Consider the following 26304-nt stretch of genomic DNA (forward strand, 5'->3'; position numbering starts at 1 on the left):
TTTCCTGCCAACAGCCATCACGATCTTCAATAAAGCTTTGAAGAATCTAAATGAATGAGTTGCAACAACATTTAATTTCCCTTGGGGATTAATATTTGAAAACTTAATATTAGGGTTTTTTGCAATAAAATAACTTCAGATACAAAAAGTTTGAAAATTTGACTCTCAAAAAGTGGGCACAAAACTTGGTACAGATGCCAGCAACCCTAACAATTCTCAACACGTAGAGGTTGATCTGAGTTTCTACAAACTTTTTAATTGTAATACATGGCTTTCTGTCAAACTGGGGTATAAATACAACATGACACAGAGGCCCATTTCTTTTAGCCACTGGCACTGAGCTGATTGAGAAGCCATGTTTATCTTGCAGCAATGGACTGTGAGCAGGATTGTCAGGAAGATAAAACAATTCTCCACAGCTCACTTACAGAGTGAGTCAGTGTCACAATAAAATGGCATTTTTAAGCATTTTTATTTTTTACGAGAGGCACCATTGTGGCTGAATAGTACATCATGTACTTATCTAAAGAAATTGAGATTAAATGTATTGTTTTATATTATTTGTTTACAAGGTAAAGATATTCCTAGCAGAATAACATCCTGAGAGAAAGATGAGTAAAAATGAAATAGTAAGCCAAGCCAGAAGGAACAAAGGCAAAATGAGAACTGAATGATACAGACGAGAGAGATGAAAAAGTGTACGTGACCGTGTGTGTGTGTGTGTGTGTGTGTAGTGGGTGTTATGACAACAAAACAAGAAGACAAATCAGAAAATAAAATGAAGGAAACACTGAGTGATGAAGACACAAATGAAGACAGACAGACTTTTGTACAGCCTTTAAGATCAGTACAGATCTTTCTTTGAACATTTGTTTTTCATACATAAGTTTGTTACTGTTGTCACTCCAATGTCTCTCCAAATAAAGTGTTATTAATACATTTTGGTGAATTTCTTCACCAAGTTTAGAGGAATTCAGTTTTTACACTGACCACCCATTCTTCCACATAATATTTTGTACCTTGCCTAAACCTTAAAACACCTTTTTTACTTCTGTTACAGCTTAATATATCTACTCCTGCTGTAGCAGTCTCCTTTTCCCAGTAATTTAATTCAAGTTGCCCCTACGCTGTATGTCAAATCCATTTCTGTTGGCCTGCAATTTTGTAGTTTGTTTGCCTTGAGCAGTGCAGGACTGTATTTTGGTTTGCTTGTTCACACCACTTTGTGGTAAGTTGATGTATGGCCCCGAAGAGTTTGGTGTTTGCTTTCAGCTCAATGGAAGCTGTGCATTATTTGTCATGTTCCTAAAAGCTCCTGACAGAAGGGGCCATGAATCTATAGCTAAAGAGATTTTCTAGACAAGAGTGTCATAACAACTTACGGCATTACTAAGATGCATACATTAGCATGTGGCCAAGTTTCGGGCTGGAAGTAAGTAAGGACATATTGTACAATATTTCAGGACAGTCGATGTGATCAACAAAACCAGAGCTGTATGTGCTGAAAATGTTCTTTTAATGGCTTTATGAAAATATACATTTATGACTTGATTGATTCTTAATCAGTCAACCACTATTCTTAGGAACAATACTAAAAAATACTGACCACTGTCAATATTATCTACCAAAATGGCTTCCATGTGGCAAAGGTCTTTAACAATTTCATGATTTTTAAAATAATAATCTCCTAATGATTTTTAACCACAACCTTTTCAACATTTTGTAACAACTAGGTGTGCTGAATTATACATAAACATATTTGGTTTCAGATATTATTTTAAATCTCTGAGCTTCCCTACAACAGAAGGTAAAGCTAAACGACAATGCTTCAAAAAGTTTCTAAAAGCTACATGAGATTAAACTGCTAGAAAGAGAATAAAGTGGTGGATGTCCATTTGGGATGACAATACCAGGTGTTGGTTACAATGGTCTTAAAAAACAAGGTCAGAGGAAGCAAATAGATGTACCGTACATCAAACATCACCTGAAGCCTGAAACTCACTGGTACACACAGACACCTGGAGGTCATCTAAAATCATTTTACGTCACTGCGTATCACGTTCTCAGGCAGCAACACTCGTAAAAAGACTAATGCCCCTCTCTCCTACCGTTTCACCCATTATTCTGTATCTCTATTTGTCTTGCCGTCTTCTTGTCGGTGAGTTGTTACGCAGATGTTAACTGTGTTTTTGTTCTGTAGCTTAGATACTGTGAACAACCGTCTGTTTATTTCATATTATCAGGGCTGCTGCTTGCAGGGGGGCTTTGCAAATTATCTGCCAACTGTAGATAATTTGCAGTTGTGTTTGTACACCATGTGTGTACGCACCCCATGCGCACCCTTACACGCACTCATTCTCACACACTGATTGCTTGAATAAGTCATCAGAATTCTTGAGTGTTGTGTGCAACACCTAGATTTCTCCTGCTGGATCTAATAGCGAGTTATTTGGGCACCCATCTTGTTTTGACTGCAGGACCGAGTTTAAAAAAAGCAGTGCGCTTTTGCTGTTTTCTGCAGTGTGACTTGGCTTTTTCCAAGAGAAGCAAAATGAGAACTCAGAGACTAATGAGATCACAAGCTGAGAGCACAGATAACAATGTCATAAAGGAAGAGCATTTAAAAACTTGTGGCCCATAACTTGAGTCCATAAACGTGATGGAAAAGGGCAATTTGTGTCAACTCGGACTCTTCAGTATTCCCCCTTTTGGTCTTGATTAAAAATTTTATTAGATGCAGTGATAGGTTTTAATTTGTAACTAATGCCACTTATGGGCACAAACAGTAAAGCTCTATTTTTTGATTCCCCACTGGTTTTCTAATATTTACTCTTTTATGACTACTTGGCTTATAGTTCTGTTCAAAAGTAGATTAGTGTCAGTACGTACAAATCAATAACATGCTTAAAAAGTAAAATGAAAATTAAAAAATATACATTTTCTTATTTATTTGCAAGCTTTGTTGTTGGACTTTGTTGTTGTTGTTTTTATTGAAATGTTCATGTTCTCATCTTGTCAGCTGACATATCTGTCCTTTTCCCACTGAAAAAATTAACTTCATTGCGCGGCAGGGAATGGTACATCTATTCATATCAAAGTAGCATGCTTTAGTTTTGTCAATGCAATCAGAGGAAGAATATGCTAATCAAAAAGCTCACCACTCTTATTCACAAAATTGCATGTCCATGTCATTTTGCTGATTTTTTTGTTTAACACAAAAACAGAAAATTAACAGACAAAGATGGAATAATATTGCAAAAATGCTTTATAAATACAACACAAATGCTAGTTTTTTCTTTTAAATCAGCAATATTATCCTGTTTCAGGCTTCCTGCAATCTATGTTTTATTTTTAATGTTAAATTACACCATGGTAACGTGATAGAAAGGAAACATTAGGTAGGTATTTTTTCCTGCTCTATTATATCCATCATCCAACACTGAACCACCAAACTTTAAGTAACTTTAATACTTCGACTATTAGACTATTAAAACTTCTTTCTCTACTGCACTTGTAAAACATAATTATAGCTTCTAGTCAAGTCTTTTAGTCAACCTTGCATCCACCATGCATCAATGTGTCGCAGTTACACAAAGCCCCACAGGGTGCACTTTTCTCTCCCAGAGTCATGAGTCAGGACCAGAGTGTATTTGCCGTTTGCACAACTGCTTCTGGCACAGGAAAACGCTCACAACTAAAGTTAGCTGCAGCAGGGGCAGCCAGAAAGGCAGGCGGAGAGTCGCTGGACTTGGTGAGGTGACGTCTCACCAAAAACAGAGACTTCTTGAACTGCTCAGTGTGCAAACTTAGATGCCGAGTTAAATAAATAAAGGTCAGTGTTTCCCAATTTTTTCGCCTGGCTCCTGTAATGCGGATGAGCAGCTCATAGCTAATTCTAAGCCATTGTAACACTTAAATGGATTGTTGAAAATCGAATTTTTGCAATAGCTTTGGAAAATACTTTGAATGTGCACTGATAAGATATCTTTATATTTGGGGAAGCTGTGAAGATCACAGATTGTGGAATATGAAAGGAAGCGAAAGATGGTGTGCAGTAATACCAAATGGGGAGTAAGACCAAAGTTTTTGTGTTGCCTTGGGATAAGAGTGGCATTATTATAGGACATCACTGTGAGGCCAAGTCCTCAGATTACATTAAAGACCTGCAGCATGATTAAATGTTTTTGTAAAATAGACTATAATCCCCCAGTCAGTGACGAGCACACCCATTTTAGCTGATTGTAGGCCTAATATCGTTCCAATTTAAAGAAAGTTATGTTAAGTTTTTCTCTTCTGATTACAATCAAACTTTGTGTCATAACCCTGTCATTATTTATTAGAATTGTTTTGAAGTTCGGGGACTAGTCTCCTCACTTATAGTGACCGGTTAAACTTGAATAAAATTGAGAAAATTTTAATTATAGTGTTGTGTTACTATGTAGAAAGTACTGTGTGTCCTAGACTAAATCTTGGCATTGAGTGTGTGTGCGTAAAGAAACAGACACTGATGAATCATTTCTCCTGGGGCAGTTGGTGTGTTTTTTTGGAGCATCCATCCACATTTTTAGACTTGGAAGCCGAATCTGTTTCGATCGTTGAAATGTACTGATTGACTAGTTTATCCTTGGAAAATAGAAAATAATTCATGGTTGTACTTTGGAGCATTTTCAGCCATGATCTGCCCTCCAGTTACATGGAGATGTGGGAAACAGATTTGAACTTAAGTAATCTTAAGGGAAGTAAACATTGTAATTAGACTAATTCAAATTATGCTATGCTTATATCGCTTTACTTATTCAAAATTCATAAAATTTTGTGGAAAAAGAGTACTTTTTTTCTTACACATGCAGCCAATAAAGAGTACGATTTGACTCATGTTTCTAAAAGGTTATATGATATTTAGCTTTTCATACCAATGAAAGTGATGAATATGTCAGTTATTGAAAAGAGCCAAAACATTACTGTTGTAGTCAACAGTTAGAGAAGTCTTATTTTGAAGAGCAGTTGGGGAGCCAGTACAACTACTTAAAAGAGCATTGACTATTTAAACAAAATATTCATTATCCCAAACCAACCTAAACATTTGCTACCAGTTTAAATGGATTCAATATTGGGCATGAGATTTTATTTTACTTTTTTAAACGTACATGTTGCCAAGATTTGGCCAAAATATCACAGTATTAAACCGTCAGCTTCAAGTTCTTCAGCTAAATGTCACTCAAACAAATGACTCCTCAGATGAGATGATAAACGGTGTTAGTTGGACGAGACCAAAACCAGCTAAATGTTAACAAAATCTTAGCTATATTACTGCGGAACTCTTCAAAAAGTCACTTGATTGTACATGATGGACACTCATTGCATGTAGCTAATACTAGCGACACAGAAGCTGTTACTTCCCATAGGATGAAATAATATTCATAATCTTTATTACCATAGATTGTGATTATGTTGACTGTAAGCTTGACATTCAACAGATCAAAAGTGTGTGAAGGTGTTGAGTATCCAAAGGACTAGAAAAGGCTTGCAGTTGCAGCATAAGCAGAACTTAGCTGCAAATTTAAATATATGCATGTGAGATATTAATTTCTCATTGCATCTATTCTGTGTGTGTCCCACTGTGTAGGTATGAGGATCTTGGTGACGCTGCTTCTGGACACCTTACCCATGCTAGGAAATGTGCTCCTTCTCTGCTTCTTTGTCTTTTTTATCTTCGGCATTGTGGGAGTCCAGCTGTGGGCCGGACTGCTGCGTAACCGCTGCTTCCTGGGAGAAGACATAATATCGTAAGCAATTTATTTTTTTAATCTTTAGTAAATACCTTTTTTTTCCTTCCCTCCAGACTTTTAGACCGGCGGTAACGCGGATGCTTGTAGGAAAAGGTTTCATGTTTTTTTTCCAGATGGCATTTTGGTTTTTCTTGTATTCAGACATAAAAAGCTGCTGATGTCGTATGCTCCAATTTCTTTGTTGTTTTTTTTTTCATATCATTATTACCTTTTTGTGCCTGATTATCTCCAACACTCCTTACAGTACATGTGAAAGAGCCTTTCAGATGAGATTCCATATAAAGTTCCTTTCTAGTGCTGCTTCTTCAACGTTTTCTACACTTGAGTATACTTTGAGTGTATTTTTTGGGTGTATGTTTTAACTTCAGTGTAAAACAAAGTACTCCATAATTCTGGAAGATGAGCAATAAATAAATCAGGGTTTCAAATATTTTTACAAATAAAATGCTGAATAGTGTATACTCCCCTTATAAGGTAAAGATCGTGGACAAGGTTGTGGGAATACTTAAAACTGGGTTATAAATCAGTATAAATTCAGTTGCAAGGGCTGAATATAAAGGCAATGCTTTTTAGATTTTGGGGTAAAATTACTGTAGAAAAAAAAACACATTTTCTTTAAGTTTAACAGTTATTTCCTACTTTGTGTTGGTCTAGCGCCTAAAATCCCCCAAATTACATTCAAGTTTGTAACCTGACAAAATTGTAAGGAAGTGTTTTTGAGCACCTGAAATGATTATAAACAATATGCATGAGAATAAGTAAGAATAGTTATAAAAAAAAAATTCTAACTATTCTGATATTTAACACCGAACATGCTGGAAGACCACAGAGACGCCCATTTCCTCTCTGTGATCTTATCTTTGGATGTGGCATCGTTAGATGCAACAGCCACGCTTTCCCCTCCTCAGTCCAGGGCCGCATGTAGACAAACAGGAATGCACACATTAGGCAGATAGAGAAGCTTAGCTGCTGATTTAGCCTTGGGGAGTAAAACTGAATCTTAGAGCAAAAAGTAAAAATAAAGCTTTTGTGTCAACAAACTCTGGAAGCATACAATGTCACTTTGAGATAGTTCGACTAATTTTGTTTTTGATGTAATTGTACAAATTGTTCCAGAGTAAATGTGGCTGACTGTTGTTCTCTGTGTGAGGGAACAAAACACATCAGCTTAGTTCTCAGAAGAGTGGGCACACAAACCTATCTGCTGAAATTTGAAATCACGTGCACATGCTCTATGCTCTGTAATTGGAATTTTTTGAGACTTTTGTTTTCATCACAAGGATTTTTATTCCTATTCCTGTAGTAAGACAGAACATAAGAGCAGTAAAATTTCATTCTCACATTCATGTGAGAATCCACTGAATCATTAAACTGAAGCGGCGAGATGGCTGTCAGCAGAGCTTTTGCACATCTAATTGAAAATAGCTCGATACGCTAGATACGGTCAAACCAAGTCACTCATTTCATACCTGCTAATTTGCTCCAATCTCCAAGTAACTTCTCCAGCAACAAGTGCTATTAAGTAGGGGAGTGGGTGGAATGGAGAACGGGACGCTTCATTGCTTATTGAAGCAAATAAACTGTATGGGCATCTTGAGCACGTTAAAAAGACATTATGTTTCAATAAGCAATAAAGCAGATGTCTGCTCCTCACTCCTGATTCAGAGAGTGTCTCATGTGAATGTAGGGAGATGGAGAGAAAAGGTGGATGGTGTAGACGTAGATCAAATCCTCAATTTGCATGAAGGGACCCTCAGGTTAGCTAATTTCATGGTTCAACGTTAAGGTTTGACTGTAATATTTACTCAAGACAAAGATTATCTTCAAAATCTCAGGTTCACACAGTAAATTGCATCACTTTAACTTTGTTAACTTGAATCTATGTTGAAATCACTTTCAGCAAAATTGTCTTCTTTATCAAACATCGCTTTGTTTAAACTGCAAAAAGGAAACATAGCAGAGATACAGATGGACATACTGATTGCTGCATGTCAGACAAATTTAATGACAGCTATACAGTGTGATGAAATTAGATGTAATAATCATTTCTTTTTTGGTCTGAGAATTATAAGAAAAGTTGCTTCTTTTTTCTTTCATAAAGTTCAACTTAACCTTTAACACAAATAATAGAAGTCAATCAAATATTGCACCTTCATGCAGGCGTAAGATTTGTAGAGGAGACGTGGGGATTTTTTGTGATTTATAAAAATCTACAAAAACAAATAAGCATATAATTAAACACACGGATACAAAATAATTTTTAATGACTGTAAAATGAAAGTAGACTAATATACACGGCACAGCTTTATAGAAATTTACCAATCCAACAACAGTCTGGTTTTTTTTCTGTTCATGTTATGTTTAACTGATCTGAATCAATAGCACTCTGACGTTTCCTGTTCAGTTATAGGTTTTAGTGCAGGGTTGGTTTACTCCTTCCTTTTTCATCGTGATGACCTAAACTGCTGGAGGCAGGATACACTTTGAGATAAGAGGCCTGTGAAGTTTCCTAGCAATGCCTTTTTCTTCAGTTTCATTTTCTGTTCAACCACTGAAATAGCCTCCTCTCCCCTGTGTCTCTGAGTTGCACAGTTTCATTTTGCCTTTAAATAAGACATTTCTCGTGACAGCTATGTCACAAGTGAGTCACCGAAAATAACTATTGTTGAAGTTTATTTTTTTTAATCGTCAATTAACTTTCCAAGGATTCGGTGCTGTTCAGATGCTTTTGAAATTTTTTGAAAAAGATGGAAGCATTTAGCTAGCTTCCATCATAATACTTATGTCTTCATATTTAATATCGCTTTCCATCTTCTGCAACATTTTTAATGTAAAATCAACAGTCTGAAACTCTAGACTGAGTTTTAAAACAAGATTTTTCATAAAGCTAAACTTGATTCAAACTTGTTTAAACTTGTTTTAGATGTACTTAAGCCTGAACCTTGGATATCAGACATCTATTGAAATTGATGACAGCAAAATAGCAGCGTATCATTATGATATTACCAATAAATTCAGTTTTTTTGTCACCATCTGTAATCTGAAGTCTGCATTTTAAAGTTTTATAATCACTTTTTTTTTTGTTTTGTCTGTGCCAAACCAGACTTTACAACCAGTCCATTCATTCTTACTACATGTCTGAGGAAGGTGAAGACAGCCCGTTCATCTGCTCAGCTCCCCGAGAGAACGGGATGCTGCGCTGCCGTGACGTGCCGCCCTTCACCCAGGGAGGAGAGGATTGCTCACTTCCTGCTCCCCACCAAAGTTCTGCTCTGATTGGTTCACCACCTGGAGTGGGCGGGTCAAGCAATAGCAACTGTGTTAACTGGAACCAGTATTACAACGTCTGCCGCCCTGGGGAACACAACCCCCACAAGGGAGCAGTTAACTTTGACAACATAGGCTATGCTTGGATAGCCATATTCCAGGTGAGATGAAGCACTAATTTAATGTTCATAAACATATTGCTACTCTGGATATCCTATTGGATTGTGGATGGAAAATGTATATTTTCTCTCACTACTTTTTCCTTCCTTGGAGGTCATGACAGGCTTTTCCTTATTGCAGTCTGTAAGCTTACACTTTCTGTACTGCCGCAATTCGTATTTCATCAGTTCTTGTGAATTTACCCGAGTCACAGTGATGGATGTGACTTTGCTTCTAATGTGCTTTGACGTGCAGCTTACTTTCTCAAAGAGTGTTATCTTCAAATTACTCCAAACACTAGTTCTCAACACTCCCTTGCCCAGACCTATTAATCCATCTCAAAACTTCCCTCTGTGTTTTCAGCTCATGAGGCTTAAGACGACATTTTGCCATTTGAAAATTTTTTTCTATGTGGCATGCTTTAGTAAACACAATTTTTGAGTCTTAGATGAGATTATTTTCTTTTGCTAAGCATATGATTGTGTCTACTTCCGAATGCATCAGTTTGCTTGCACTATTTATGTGGTTGCAATTCTTTATTTTTTCTTTTTTTCAAAGCATTAAGGCATTTCATGTGAAATTTGGTGCAGGATCAGAAAAAAGACAAAGACAGAGGGGCTGTATGCTCCTATAGTATATATCAGTTAAATCAGTATTTAAGCTAATGGTAAATGAAAATGATAAGAAAGACAGGTCACAAATATTGCAGAAGGCAACTGTAAAGACAACTTTATATAGTCTAACTTAAACAGAACACACAATGCAGTAGTGAAAGAAAAAAATGAAAAATGCAAAAAATGGTTTATATGAAATTATAAAACACAAATGAAGTGAACTAGTCATAAAGATGTAGCTTGAGAAAAAAAAGGAAAACTTTTTTCCCTACTCATATTGTATCCCTACACAGGGATACAATATGAGTGGATACAAGGGATGGGTAAAAAACATTTGAAAAAAAAAAGGTGAAACAGAAACTAGGCTACACAAGATAAAAATAACCTTTGTTATTTTAGACATTATTGAAACAATTGTTAGTTGTGCCTAACTGACTGGAGTGGTTTCTGAGTCATGTTGTGACTTCTCACTCCTCCCTTCTCATCATAATTATGCTTATACTTCACTGCTGTGGTAAAAGAAGCATGACAATAAATGTGTATTTCATCGACAGCCTGAAAACCTGTAGCCCCCTTCAGTCTCCTAGCAACTACGCTATGCACAATGTGGAGCTGTTTGTGCTTCACCATAACGACAAGCCCCTTTAAGTTGCAGACTCTGTCATATTAGGGAATTATTGAGTTCTCTTTGTTTCACAGAATATCTATTCTAGTTCCTGGATGAGATCATCCATGTTTTGGCCGAAACTTTCCTTTGAGTGTTGAGTACATGCATATGTAAAGCTGTTGTTGTTTTGCTCTGGTAATCATTGACGTACCTTACATTTTATTTGTTGGAAAAAATCTTATAGCTTTAACACAAAAATTGATGTAAGAAGGAGTTTGATATTGTTTAATTTTATGTACTGATGATTATTTAGCTTGTTACATAAATTATTTCCGGCCAGTTTCATGTGCATGTGTGAATGACCTGTTGTGTAGATCTGCTCTCATGGATATAATCTGCCTTGTATTAATGTCCTCGGTCTTGCTTTTCCACATCCAGTCACTTAAATTGTGATGTACAACTCATCTTTTGATCTTAACACCAAAGAGAATTATTGGACTTTGTGTTTGCAGTAAGCCATCCTGTCATGCCTTTTCTGTATGTCTAAGATACAGCGTATATTCTGAACTTGTCTGAGGTATTTCACGGTTTCCCCAACAGTCACTTCAAAGACTAAAACCCTGTCTGTGTCTTTATTCTTATGAGAATAAAGGACTCCTTTTTGGAACCCATCAACACTCGTAAAATATAACATGAAATGTTTCAAAACATCAAGATTCCCTGTAACCAAGTGAACAATGCGGGTAAACCTAGACTGAAAATCTGTAAAGAGCATATTTTAAAGTAAAAGGATAGTAGCATGAAAACTGATTAACTGATAACAATGTTTCAGTTCCTTGAATTATAGTTGGGAGTCACATTTATTAATAGCGCAAGAAAAAGATAGAACTGAGAGTCAAATTAAAGAAAACTATTGGAAAATGAAATTGATGAATGATGCAAACCTAGCCAAGGTAGATAAAGAAAATCTAGATGAGCAGGAGTGTTTTAGACATAAGTACTGTGTGGACTGACTGATGAATTGCTGTTGATTTTTTAAGGATACTGTTGGTTGGGTTATTAAGCAGAGAAGCCATCAGAAGTTTTCCTGGATGGCATAAAGAATAAATAGTTCCAGCCGTGCCATATACATTCACAAGTTCACTGTTAACAAAAGCTAATTCACAGAGGCTAAAACTAAAGCAATTCGTGTTCAGAGTTCACCACCACATTTTGAACCAGATTCAGTTCAAAGTGTTTTTTGTTTATTTTGTGCATTTCTCAATATTTTATGAAAGAAAGATTAAAACAACTATAACTCATGACATCCGTCGCCAATTTGTAAGTTCATCTCTATACTTGAACTTTATTTCAACGACACCATCACTCTGAATGCATGTTCAGGGTCTCTGTCCTACATTAGGATTGACCTCTGCCTCACTCTAAAACCTTTTGCAGCTTCTAACAGGTTTTGCTCCAACACTGCAGTGCACTTGGCTCCATCCAACTGCCTATCAAGTCAACCATCTATCCTGTCTCTGTTAAAGAAACACATTCCCGCAGCGCCAACATTTTTCTCCCCAACTGTATTTTTCAGGGTGATTTGTACTTTTATTTTTTCAGCCACATAGTGTTTGCATCGAAGCAAAACGGTTTTTGCACCCCTTCCAGAGTTATTGGGCTCTTGGCTGCTTCTTTGAGTACTAGTCTCCTTGGTTGGCTTTTAGTTTAGGTACTTAATGCTTCAGATGTTCGAAAATGACTCAGAAATCCTCTTACTTTTTCCACGACAATGACTCAACAGCTGTCAAATAAAAATGTATTTATTCAATTTGTAAAGTTACTATAATATATAGCTTAACCACTGCTGTTTACAGGTCAAATTTTCCAGCTCAATGGCTTGTCTGGATGTCTTCTTGAATCCCAGCATGTTTAATACTCAATAATATGCAGAATGTCCACATCTATTTCTATGTGTTTCTGTAAGAAAAACACGCCATTAAATTCTAAGCTGCAGGTGTGCACTACTAAAATATTAGCATTTTTTCTGTTTAAAGAAATGTTTGCTGCCTGTACTTTTGCCTGCATAAAACTCACGTTTACTAGATCTCATATGGTACTGGTGCAAAGTCTCTTATTCATGCACAGCTTTCCAAATACCTGCTTTTTGACGTGTGTTTTTGTGTTACACTTGTATGCTGCACTCATGCCATTGTTGTGCATGTTCTTGCTGTGCTTGGTGTAAGGTTTTATGCCGGCCTATGGTGTTGATGTGGAGGTGCGAGCGTGTTTTTAGTTCAGCAGAACTGACTCACTGCTTTCAAGTATCAACATCTCAGCTCCTCATTAGCATACAAGCTTCCAGTCTCCTGGCACGAACATGCACACACTTAAAAGATTTTTGGAGGACTTTTGAGCTTGTTTCGGTTTCGTGTTTGTAGGAAATGTTTTTTTCCTGGTTATTATATTGTTGCTACAAATTTCTTCTCTCTGTCTTCTTGTTGTTATCAGGTCATCACACTGGAAGGATGGGTGGACATCATGTATTATGTCATGGATGCCCACTCCTTCTACAATTTTATATATTTTATACTGCTCATTATTGTAAGTACCACCTTTATTTTTTTTATCTTTGATGAATATCCAAATGTATTTATAGAACACAGAAATAGAACAGTAGATTGTTTAATAAGCTACATTCAGTTTCAGTTTGCTCCAGAAGCAGAATTTATATCCTTAATACTACCGTTATACACTTTAAAATAGCAAATTGCTGTTAATAGTGATAACAATTAGAACCTTAATAACTAGATCAAAACCCAGAGATTTGATTTAACTGATTGGAATCAGTACAGACATTAGGCAATATTCTATGTAAGTAATAAAAATAATCTTTAGACTTTAGGTCTGAAGGTTTTGTATACCTTTCAGGGACTAGATTTTGAAGACAAAACAAGACATTGAGTGATTATTAAACCCACTTTCAATCAGGAGCTGAACAGTTCTACAGGATTGCTGCTATATATGAAAATATGAACATGTTAATTCATTATAAATATTTATTACTATACACTGGGTTAGTATAATAAGGTTAAGTAGATTATACCAGTCAAACAGTGGACTCTGAATTAACTTCAGCTCCTTTCATATTAATGCAATTTATGTTAACTCGCTTTATTTAATTTCAACTTTATTAAATTAGTTTAAATATAATTCAGCTCAGCTCAATGTACTTCAACTATTGTTGGTTCAATTGAGTTAAATTCAATACAGAACAATTCAATTTAGTTTGGTTTAGTTCAGTTTAGCTCAACAATATTTTGCTTCATTTAATCAACTCAAACTACGTTCGGTTCACCTCAGCTACGAACTGAGTACAGTTTATTTAATTCATTCAGCTGAACTTGATTAAACTCAGTTTAGTTCAGCTGAACTCAACTTAATTTAGTTAATTTCAGTAAACACACCTAATTAAACAAAGTTGAATTAAATCAAACTAAAAGCAGTTAGTCAGTTAACTGACTTCTTATTTTATTTCTTTAGTGAATTTCAATTCATATTTATTGCCTTCAATTTAGACATCCCAAATTTAAAACTTAAAATTTAAAAAAATAAATAAATCCCACTTTAATTTAAGCGAATGTCACTCAACAAATGATTTATTTCCAAATACTGAAACGTTCCACCACATTCACTTATATTTGTTTAGGGTCACTAACTTGCACTTCCAGTTGTTGAGGTTATTCAGAAAAAACACTCTGGTTGTACTTCTTAACAACTCTTGTGGCCGTGAAAACCAAATAAAATACAACAGCATGTCTTCAGCTGCAACATTTTACGACTCTTGAAAGTATTGATTTTGGCATAATGGCTTCCTTTTATGAATTGAGTTTTTTTCTATACCTGGAGAAAGTGACACCTTTGTGTTGGAGCTATCAGTTCATTCCTGTGATCTTTCTGGTGTTTCCAGGTTATTACTTACAGACTAAAGAAGCTCTGGTCTATTTTGAACTGAAATTGTATTATCCTTACATCCTATAAAGTCACAGAGGAAAAAAAAAGTGAGGGGTTTGATTTATCTTTTAAAAGGCAAGGCACCTTCTGAAGACAGCTCCACTTTTAACTTTCAGTAGGTAGTAAAAGGCAGCTAATTGGTTTCATGCCAACAAAGCCACTGCAGATGCAGTGTTTGCTTTGGAAGTGGTTATGACAAAATGTAAAATAGATCAGAAGAAAGAAGCAAATGTTCTTTTAGGACTAGTATTATGAGAATGCACATGGCAGAGTATCAATAATTTGGCAATATGTACAGCAACTAGTTTGGTGTGCAGCTGAAGAAAGGAAAGTGGAATCAAACTTCTCTGATGGTCTGTCTGTGCTGATCTTGCTAATTTTTCACGTACAGAAAGACTAAAAAGACAAGTTTATAAAAGCCAACAGAAGCTGTGTTATGCTGTGGGTTGGGTGCAAATTAAAGCAGCAAGATTATAATGAAATATATTTGCATCCTTATGTGACAGCGCAGCAGCTGGTGAAAATGCATTTTGAAGAAGGGTCAAAAACGCGAGAGTTCAGTTATAGTGCCTTGTAAAGTATTTACACATCCTGAATGTTTTCATATTTTGCAACAGAACAACCACAAACCTTAGTGTATTCTATTGGAATTTTAGGTGGTCAACAAAACCAGAACAGTTCCTAATTGTGAAGTTAAAGAAAATGTATTATGGTTTTCAATTACAAACAAGGAAGCATCTGTAAAGTATGACATGAACTCGTATTCACTCCATGTTAGTCTCTTCCAGATTTATTGAATTAATTTTGCTTGGAAACTCTGAACCCTTTTCCATCCACGTCATAACAAATCTCTAACAAATAGTGTATCAATACTTTTGCAAGGCATGTTGGAAGACAGGTGGAAGAGACAAGAATGAATAAGTCTCAACAAATTGAGAGATTATGGAAATATTAGCATGAATATACTTCTCTGTGACAACCAAATTAGAGTACGGCTAAGAAGGTGATTGATATTGCAAGAAAGAACATTTGATAATTTGTAGAGAAAGATGCAGATGGCAGATAAAAAAAGGAAGATCAACACTCCAAAAGGGGAAAAGTACAAAAAGAAGATGCACACTTTTGTAGAAAGTGGATTTTAAATCTGCTTTGGAGAACCTGGAATAACCTTTTGAAAGGGAGCAGGTTAGCCTCCTAAGCTTCCCTCCCAGCATAACTGCCTCTATTAAAACTTGATGGCTTCTCGCTATGTGTAATTTGCTGTGATCGTTGTCTTTTGAGAATTTTTCAAACCTTAAAGCCTAAACTTTATTTTATACTGAGCAGTCTTCCAGCTTACTCTTTGATATATAAAGTGTTTATTATGCTCTGCAAATAAATATGTAGTGTAGAGGAGAAAAGGGCTAGGGACAAAAGACCTCTGCAAGAAGAACTTACAGCAAGGCAATTAAGAAGAGCTACATAATGGGAGAAAAATCAATGCCAAACAAAAAATAAGAAAATGAGAGACTTAAGTGGTTTGACTTTGGGTTCTGTTTCTGTTGAGTTACACCCTTTTTTTGCCAAGAATGATTTTGGCCTTAAAACTCTCCTAAGAATGGAGCTTTTGTCCAGTATTGTTCTTCATGTTGAATTATGAACACTGACCATATCTCAGTCAAATGATCTGCAGTGCTTAAATATTCTGGTTTGTTTTGCCACCATTTGTATGAGCTGTTGATGCTTTCAGTTGGTCAGCTTATCCTATGAAGGTTTGCTATTGTTCCCTTTTATCTCCATTTGTGAAAAAAAAGCTCTCACTGATGTGATGGAAGTTGAAAGTCATTAAATATCTTTGTAACCCTCTCCACCTCCTTACTTGGGAGTTAATTTGTTTCACGTCTGTACTTTTTGGGATATTTTAACCTACTTAAATTTTGTCATTTTAACATTAAGTTGAGATCTGGTAGCAATCAGACCTGGATCTGGCTGGTGAACTCTCCAAAAATTGTGGTTAATCACAGATAATTTATCATTTAGCAAGGTGAGGGGAGGGGAAACTACTTTTCCAATGTGAGTTAGTTTCTTAAATGAAATCATCATATTTCGTGATCCTTTCAAAAATGCTTTTTTGAAATGCTTTCTGCATTTACTTAAGTTGTTTTTGTCTGATTTTGAAAGTTATTGAATGATCTGCTGCATGCAAGTGTGATCAAAAATCAAAATCAGATGGTGCCTGTAAGGGTGGAAAATGTTTTTGATTGCTGTGTATGTGCAGTTTTAACTTTGAATTTAATTTCAATTTACTAGTAAAAGTGATTTTCACTATGTTGCTTTTCAACAGCTAATCAAAATCACAACAATTTCTTAGATGAGATATTAATCTTAAAAGTCTTTGACTTTTGTATTCTAGCTACTTTCAGGTTGTGTTTATCAATCAATCAATCGATTTCTATGTGTGATTTATGTTGTTTCTGAGTTGAAAATGACAACACACCAAGGTTTGCATTGTTCCACATCTCCTTTTAACTTTCTCCAACCAGGTGGGCTCTTTCTTCATGATCAATTTGTGCCTCGTGGTCATCGCCACCCAGTTTTCTGAGACAAAGCAAAGAGAAAACGCCCTGATGAGGGAGCAGCGTGCTCGCTACATGTCGAATGACTCAACTCTGGCCAGTTACAGTGAGCCAGGCTCGTGCTATGAGGAGATGCTACGATATATTAGTCATCTATACAGGAAGTTCAGGCGCAGGCTGCAGAGAATGTACTATGGATGGCACAGGTATGGTGTAGGCTGCGTTCTGCTATGACTTATTCTTTCTGTTTCTAAATGAAATTTATTTGAGTCATGATGTAGAAGTTTTCCCACCAACATCATTTCAGTTTGTTCAAATAACTAGTTGGATTTACAAAGCCAGAGAACTACCTTGACGCTACTGTACATTCTTATAGAAACAGGGAGCTAACAACTTTTTAGCTAGGTTCCATGATCCAACCTCCAGTTCTAGCAAAACTTTATCTATCTTCAGGCTTGATTAAGAGTTGTCGCCAACCATTCTGCCAAAAACACATGCAAGCTCAGGCCAAAGTTTGTACTGCTTTTAGTTTTACTGAAATATATTGTAAATAAATCCAAACTTTTTACTCCTTTCATTCATCAACAGGTGGAAGTTTATTTCTCCACGATCAGTAATATATATATATTTTCTCTTCTGATCAGCAAACGACGCAAAAAGGTGAACCCTAACGGCAGTGGGATTGGCAGCAACAGTGGTGGAAATGGACATGGCCAAGGTTCCAGCAGGGGATCGGGACCTGGCACTGCACTGTGGCTGAGGCCAATTCATAACCTCCTGCAGCACCATCAGCACCAACACTGTCACCTCAGTAACGGTGGGCAGCACACAGTGAACGCTACAATTGCTGAGCACATGGACCAGGAAGGCCATGCTGAAGGAGTGGAAGTGCTGGAGATGAAGACCCTTTCTGTTCCGAGGGGAAGTACAAACGGAAGCGGCGGCGAGAATCCTGCCGTCATCTCTCAGGGAATGGGAGCACTGCTCGGGCGACTGAATGGGGGCATGAATTATCCCACCATTCTGCCATCTTTTGTGTGCAGCTACAGCAGTAAAACACCACCTCCCCACTCGAAGCATGTGTGTCCGGAGCAACACCCAATGAACCACCCGGCGTCTGAGCACACCGAGCCGCTGAACAAGCTTTACCAGCTCATGGGGCAGCACAGTAAGAAAAGAAAAACACACAATGCAGACATATAGGCAAAACTGAAAAAATGCATTGATAAAAGGGTGGAATTAACTTTAAATACTTTCTTCTTTAAATACATTCTTCATTTTTCCCATCTCACAGCTTGCTTTCACCTGAGATTTTTGTCATGTCATAGCCCCAAATTTCAAGTTCAAATATAATACTTTGACTTTTGTGGTTGTGATGTGACAAATTTAAGTGTTTTGAGGGCTCTATCATCTCAATCACACTTAATGTATATCTCTCCTCTTTGAGTCTGACCAGAGGCAGACCATGTGCTTTATGCATGTGGCTTGCGTGGGCCGTTTAGAGCTGCGACAGGAAATCCATGTCTTTAGTGTTACAGTGATCAGTTGAGAGAGGTGGATAAAAGGCTTGGATTCAGTGGGCCAACACAGTGTACTGAAAGTATCAGAGACTTGGGAAATTAGGCAGTGCAAAGTGGCATGAATACAAGCAGGTATGCAAAGGTATCTACAAAACAAAAAAAAAACAACGGAGGATGAAAGAGAAGAGGTTCAAAGGAGAAGCATAAAGTATTAAAGATGAGGTATCCAGGGAGAGAGACCATGAGAACAGGGCATAGAGAGAAAAATAATTTAGATTAGTAAAAAAACAGAAGCTCTCAGGAGACAGCATGAAGAAGAGAGCGAAAACGATGGAGAACAACCACTGTGTGTTACATAAGAACATTTTAGAAAAAGGCAGAGGAGCGATGATAGACTTGTCTGTTCATGTCCTGATGGGGTGAGACTGCCAGTGACGACCCGCTCATTCTCACATTGCTGACTGCTGACGCTCTAAACGTGATTAAGTGTGCATAGATTAGTGCCTGGTGGAAGAGAGCTGTTATTTTGTGGCGTGTGATACTTTCAAGTAAGATATTAGTGATGAAGGGAACGGGCAGAAAAACCAGGCACTAAAATACATCAGCGACTCCAGTGTTTTTTGCACGTTTCCCCAACATCCTTTTGAAAGAAAGGGATCATGGGAAAATCATTTAAGATTAAGTAGTTGCTGTTTCTTGAGGCTGGCTTGAAAGAGGAGCAACCTTTAAAGCATGCATCCTCTTTTTTTGTGTTTTTGCCATGTGAACTATATCAGCAAAACATATATCGGTAGAAATCTTGGGAGTCTTTGAGGATTTCCAATCTGACTAGCTTGTCCAATAGTTGCTTGTTTCTAAGCTCTGCAAGATGGGATCCATGAAACCAAAGTTCATGCACCCATTTGTAGTCATTGAGGAGTCTGTCCATTGTGCTTTAAGAGTAAGCAGTGGCATCATGGAAACCTTAAAACTCTAAATATATGTTGTAAGACCAGCAGCAGTCAATCCAGATATCATATCCACTAGATACTATCAAACCTTTGCATCCGTCTCCAGTGCAGCTTTATGTGCTCTATGTAGCCTCAACAGGAGGCTGTACCATTTCTCCACTTGCTACAAAATGATGGGTTGGTCACCTAGAGTGTTAATTTCAGACACCTGTTTGGTAACACTTTTTGCCTCATCAAGTTTTTTTTATGTATTCTCCTTCGCCTTATCCACTTTCCAAGTTAGCGGGATGAACTCATTAAATCTGACAATGCAGCACTTTGACTACTCACTCAAGAAATATACAAACTGCAAATTTTGCTGACGGAACTACTTTTATTCTCTATTGTAAAATAGTTTCAACACATAGACTGTATTAGTAGCAACAATGAGAAGGCACTCTTTCGAGATCCCTGGCATGTTTTCAGCCCCTTACCCCCCAGCCCCAGCCCCACCACACACACACGCACACACACCCCCTCCTGGGTCTTTTTCCAGTTTGTAAATTCTTTACTTTCGCTAAACCATCTCCAACCTGAACCCTTTTCAGAAGCACTTACTCTGGCTGTGAAATGTAAAAATAACCAAACAAGGCAACAATCTAGGATTGTAGGAAACATAATTTCAGGTAGCATGTCCACTTTTTCAAGATTTTGATTCCAACTAGAGTAATACATCAATTGTCAGCAGCTAATACTTTGACTATTAACAGACTTTAAAATACGGTACAGATTCTTATTATACTATCTATCCCAGGCAACATTCTGAAAAAAAATTACCTGCTGTTTAAGCTGCTTTTAAAGAGCTGATGTTTCCAGCCACTAAGTTCTGCTTCTGTTCGTTTTCAGCTGTGCTTAGCATTTTCTCCACACTGATTTTAAGTCAGAGAACAGAAGGTGAGTGCAGATACCCAGACTGATGATGAAGGATGAACTTGCAGTGCTTACCATGACAGCTAGAGTCTGTTGGCTCTGTGGGGGAAAAAATTACCTTTTAGCTTTATGTTCAGAAGTTCATGTATTACATTGCAAGGTGTAACAATGGCTTTTTTTGTATTGTTCTAACACAAATGTCACACCTAAGGAATAAAAATATCAATAGACTTAAAATAGCAACAACACTGACCTTAAATTGAACCTCAAATCCAAACCAAATATACATATTCTTCATATCAGGCTTATGGTGCTGCTCTCTGCACTAGCACAGTTTTGGAAATTGTGGTCTCGGCCTTATGGGCCTCTGTTAACTGTAATTGAATCCACTCTCCCTTTATTCCCCAATTTCCTGAAAATATGTCTGAAAAACTGAAGTTGTCAAGACCTCTCGCAACACTCTGTCACTGGAGAGTAAAGCAACAGAAGGCTTGTCATTTGAAATTTCTTAACCCTCCAGCGGCCTTAAAAGACGGGGTCATTTAGACCCCACTGTTCTTTACTCTGTGGTCTGGCAGGGTCTCACTGACTCTGTGTACGCTTTTATACGCTAAGACAGCAGGAGGGTCATAAAATACAGGAGGGGTGAGGAAAATAAAGTTTAAATTAGGGTGCTTACTTGGGCTGACTGCACCCAATAATCAAAAGACAACATTTACAACACTCCCTTTTGATTTTGCAAGGCATCACGAAACTTGAGACACTTTAAGTTGGAAGAAAGATTCAATTTCTGACAAAAAAAACCCCTTTAATTTCAGCAGTACAGATGGCACCCAACTTTTGACAAAGATTTCACTAGACATGTTTTCTGGAATAGTCTACATCAGGATCTGGGAGGGTTTTTGTCCTTAAAATGGAACAGTGAGGTTTCAGGTTTTACTAGAATGTCAAACCACAGATGGCTTCTTGGAGATATTGCAGCGGACATATTTATTAGGTGATGGTATTCCTCTATGTGGTCATAACTGTTTTTTTTTAACAGGACAACAGTACAGTTCACAATGACTGTCAGACATATGGTTCGTTCTAAGAATTTCTTTTGGTGTGTTTTGGAGTATGTTTTTAAATTTTTTATCAGCTAATGAACAGCCTGGATCTGGCTGGCCTTGGATAATAAAGGACAAAAAAGTCAGCATATTTTAATATGCTAACTTTAAGTACCAAATAGACTGTTTAACCTTCAAAATGTAAATTAGATTTCTTAAACAGCTATTGCCAGCAGTACTCATATGCAAAATAAATAAATAAATAAAAAGACCACAGGATGAAAACAGCCAGAAACATTCCTTCGGCAGAGTTCTGACCATTCCTATCACTTTCTGTCTAAAGGTTGCCAAAGGCTGTTGATCCAACTGGCAGGCGTCGTGCCCAGCCCTTTGCTTTTGGAGCTACTTAGCTGCCCTCTGTGTGCCCGCAGCCTTGAGACCCTGGAACTGGAACTAGGAGACCTGGAGGGGGGCAAAGGAGAGGCTGATGGAATCCGTGACTTTCAGCAGGTCAGGATAGGTGCCGATACTGTAAGGAACGTAGTAAACTCAGATAACATGTTGGTTAGTTTGTAGCATATAAGCTTGTGTATTTCTGATCAGCGTTTCATGCATTTTTAAAACATTGGTAATTGCTGAATATACAGTACAGTACATGTTGGTGTGATGAAGCGTCTTCTTCCAGGGGGGCGATCTACGAGGATTCAGAAGTCTGTTCCGACGGCGGGGGGTTGTTGCATGCAGAAACGGAGCTGTCCAGGCCTGGATAAACTTCAGGGAAAAATTGAGAAGAATAGTGGAAAGTAAATACTTCAACCGGGGGATTATGATCGCCATCCTCGTCAATACCCTCAGCATGGGAATAGAGTACCATGAACAAGTAAGATTCACAATGTGCTTCTGAGCAAGTAGAAATTAACAGTAAGATACAAAAAGAAAAGAGGAACAATTAAAATAAAATAATAAAAGAACACATTAGAAAGTTTTTAAATGTTTCTTTTCATAATAACATGTTTTAGATGAGACTTAAAATCAAAACAAAATTAGTCTAGCACCCATTCTTCACTAAACCTTTCCTCTTTCTCATACATAAAAACACCTTGACATGAGTTAGGTGTCAGGTTCCTAACATGTGTTCTTTTCTTTTAAAACAAAATTCTTTCTGGATAACAGCTGGATTGTGGGGTTCCTTGGATGTGATTCACGCCGTTTTTTTTTTTTTTTCTTCTCCTCTTCGTTGTCCTCGCTTCAGTCTCCTTCAATTTTCTCTCACGGCAAAATGTGTGCACTTTTGTCTTTGTGATGTAAACACGGGGAAAGACTGAGAGAGCCTTTGCCTTTTAGGGCAATACTACATCCATGTAAACACACTGAAGTGTTATTTATGAGCTCCTTCTCACTGTAGCTCCCATCAACCTCCATTTGTGACACCTAGCCAATTTTTTTTCAGCCTGACGGTGTAAATCTGTGTCCATTAAGGCTCTATGGATGTACAAGACCTTGAACTGACGGCGTGTCGAGTTAGTGTGTTTTGGTTGTGTTTGGACTGACTCAAACTTGGAGGTAGTCTTGTTTATCTTTTGTTTTGTTTTTTTCATTGTAAGTCAATACTGCGTAAGCATTTTTCAAAGCTAATAATCTTGCCATTTTCAATCTAAGAAGTTATCAAATGAAAAAATTCACAGTGGAGTTTATTTTGTTTTGTTTTCCACAGGTAGGGCACATTAAATTGCATCCTAATTTTAGCATCAGTAGCCGCTAATGGCTTGCCACAATAAGAGTATTTTCTTCTTACACAAATTGTTTTAATTTGTTCTTCTGTTAATACTTTTTGCTCTATGCGGGACCTGGGATGCTGCCAGAAGTTGTGGACTTCATGGATTTTGTAACCAAATGTTGTCCAACCTAACACATAGGTTTTATTAGTAGATTTGATCAAACTAACTAAGTAACTAAAGAGCTACCTCCTCTCTTACTTCAAAATAAAACTCTCAAACATTGATAGAGGGTGATGAGCTTTATCTACGACTCATATTAACCTTGTTTTACCAGACAAAATAAATCTTTACTTTAAAATGTCAAACATTACTTGTGTGCTCAAATGTACTGTCTTCAATTTACACCACCTCTAGTGAGTGTCATATTGATGCCAAATATGTCATTTTATTATCAATAAGTCTGATTTGTTGAGGGATACAGTCTATTGTGATATTGATAATGTAATTATATTATGATTAAATCCAAAGAAAAACATAAAAAAGAACCATAAAAAATATTAGATAACTTACTTGATACTTTTTTTAAAATTTGCACACAACAAAATGTGGTTTCTGTTAGACTGATGTGCCTCTTTGCGTTTGTCCGATAAGCTAAAATACATGATGAGCATCACAAATCTTTGCTTTGCAAGAAAAGCTGTATGTGTGGGTGTGAATCTCTCTTCTTGTTCTAATTTTCATCTTTATATCCACAAAGCAAGGCCAAATTCAGAGCTGTTTAAGATTCTTAATATTCAAAATCTAACCTCTTGTGCACTGGTATTGTGTTTAGATGCACCATTGTATATGAAAGTGCTGGTCTAATAAAGACAGTTTAGAATCATTACCTGAAGGAACATAGTACTAAATGAAATGATGCTAGTGTTAAAATAATAGCATGATCACAAAAAAGCCTGCTTTTCTGACAGCAGTACTAGTCCAGTACTGCTTTTTGTGCAGTGCTGTTTTTTGTTTTTTTTTACCAGGTCAGGGGATAGAAATTAATTTTGCCCAAATAGTTTTGGATCATAGAAAATCAGCGAAACAACTCAAGCATTGTTGTGTCATTATCTTCAGCTCACAGCTGGTTTGCATTGATTTGACCTACTTTGTGAACCATAGTGCTGTCACTGAATGGACTGTACAGTGCCATTTAAAGATGAATATACATTAGCCTACTCAAACTGCTATTTGGACTGGGTTTTTGTATTTTACTACCAAGAAAACCAGCAGTCCTCATAGATTCGGTTAGTACAGTCATTTATGTGTAATTTATCACACAAGTAAAAAAAAAATGAAGAAAAAAATGAAGAAAACACATTTCTTTGGCATTAAACTGAGGTTGTGTTGCTGAGGTTCTACAGTTCATAACAATAATAATATTACCAATACCAACACATTTTATTTATCTGGACTTTTAATAAAACTGAGACACTTTTCAAGGATAAAACAATTATATAACATGAACATGAATAAAAGTATTACCACTAATAATAAGTGAAATACAGACACGGATTCAAATGTTACTTTATATGAAAGCTCTGACATTAAAATCTGTCTGATCCATTCAAAGAAACGGCCAACATGTTAACTTTCTGGCCAGGCCACCCACCCGACTCCTCGACAGATACATTTAGGTGCCTTTTGCAAACAAGATGGAGTGACTCCAAGGGCGACTAAAGACACATTAGCAAGAAACTTCAGAGCCAATCGAAGAACCTACCAGCGGTTTAAAGTGAAACAGGCTTCCCCTTGAGTGTTCATTCTCTGCTTGGAACTTGTGTTTGACCTGTATCCATTAAATATGGCCTATCACTGTTTTTGAGTGGTACAATCTGCAGGGCATCAAAATTGATGTAAAAGTGAGGGGAAATGTCCCCTTCTGTCCTGACCCTAAAATTATGGTTATGCTACTGTGTCATATTCCCATTTCTGAAACCAGTTTGATTTGTGTTGTCATTCGCCATCAATGATGCCTGCTCTGCAGCACACAATTTATAATGCTGCACGTTTCCACACAGCTTATGAAGAATTCAAATGTAAAACCAGTTAATCATATTGCATATATATTTTTAGGGTGATAAAGGAACAGAATTACCTATGGGACTATGGGTAATTCTGATCTGTCATAATAGGATTTTTGTAAATGAATCCCTTCCGCTTTAGTCTTAAACATTTTCCATCTCCTTTTCTATGCCACTGGTCTGGACTCGGCATGGTCAGCGCAAGGACTGTGGTTTGTTGATCCCCGCATGAAAAGAAATGCAATATCTTTTAATGAGTCTCCCTTGCGTGACATGAGATGATTTCTTTTTGGATCTCAGGCTTCGGGGCTTCACCCACTTTGAGGCAGAAAGCAGAGTTTAAGAATTTATGATTAAGAAAGATTCAGTCATATGGGGATCATTATTATTCATTACATGTAAATCTCTGGGACTGCATAAAACTCGTTGCCAAGAGCTGATGATACTGTCCAGCTGAAAAATTGGCAGCAAAATATAAGAAGGAAAAGATCAAAATGATGCAACTGAAATTTCAGCAGAAGTTGGTTCTTAAAAATATATTTGTACAGTATGAACTGTTTTTACTGCTTGCAGTGTTGAACGTGCTTACATTTTTCATATGTCCAGTGTATGTCAAATGAACCTTCCTGTCCTGAATATATTTCCAAATATACAATGAAAAGGACAATGTACTGTAAACATTTAATATATTTAAAAAATGTCCAAGTCCAACATCTGAACTTTGTGTTTTGATGTATTTAGTGTATTTTCACAAAACTTGAAAACTTGAGACTTAACTTAGACTTAGAAAAAAGACTTGTGAACATCTGTGCTCCATAGATAACTGAAGTCAATATTTAAATGAACTCAAGCTGTTTGTCACCCCTCTACAGTATTGTGGCATACCTGTTACTCTGCTTTTACGTTTAGTCTCTCTCTTTTTCTCTCTCTCTCCAGCCCGATGAATTGACTCATGTGTTGGAGATTAGCAACATTGTTTTCACCAGCATGTTTGTGCTGGAGATGGGCTTCATGCTGCTGGCTTTTGGGTTGTTTGGATACATCAGAAACCCTTACAACATCTTTGACAGCATCATCGTCATCATAAGGTAATATTACTTCTTAATTCTTTTCT

The 26304-nt window shown here is 36.9% G+C and overlaps 1 protein-coding gene and 1 long non-coding RNA gene across 4 annotated transcripts in view; one reads left to right on the forward strand and one right to left on the reverse strand.

Moving 5' to 3' along the window:
* cacna1ha (calcium channel, voltage-dependent, T type, alpha 1H subunit a) overlaps window positions 1-26304 on the forward strand; it is a 132863-nt gene that overhangs the window by 64755 nt on the left and 41804 nt on the right. For all 3 annotated transcript variants that reach the window (XM_028042143.1, XM_028042141.1, XM_028042142.1), the window contains exons 6-13: window positions 5627-5786; window positions 8893-9217; window positions 12927-13019; window positions 16952-17190; window positions 17629-18152; window positions 21753-21919; window positions 22095-22289; window positions 26127-26278. In XM_028042143.1, the coding sequence (XP_027897944.1) occupies window positions 5627-5786; window positions 8893-9217; window positions 12927-13019; window positions 16952-17190; window positions 17629-18152; window positions 21753-21919; window positions 22095-22289; window positions 26127-26278 (1855 nt within the window). The remainder of the gene's footprint in view (window positions 1-5626; window positions 5787-8892; window positions 9218-12926; window positions 13020-16951; window positions 17191-17628; window positions 18153-21752; window positions 21920-22094; window positions 22290-26126; window positions 26279-26304) is intronic.
* Window positions 6-15106, reverse strand: LOC114159894 (uncharacterized). The gene is made up of 3 exons (XR_003598680.1): window positions 15095-15106; window positions 939-952; window positions 6-102 (listed from the first exon to the last, which is right to left on the reverse strand). It is a non-coding gene; the product is annotated as an uncharacterized LOC114159894 (long non-coding RNA).

This window comes from Xiphophorus couchianus, chromosome 16 (genome assembly GCF_001444195.1).
Source record: "Xiphophorus couchianus chromosome 16, X_couchianus-1.0, whole genome shotgun sequence".
Classification (NCBI taxonomy): domain Eukaryota; kingdom Metazoa; phylum Chordata; class Actinopteri; order Cyprinodontiformes; family Poeciliidae; genus Xiphophorus; species Xiphophorus couchianus.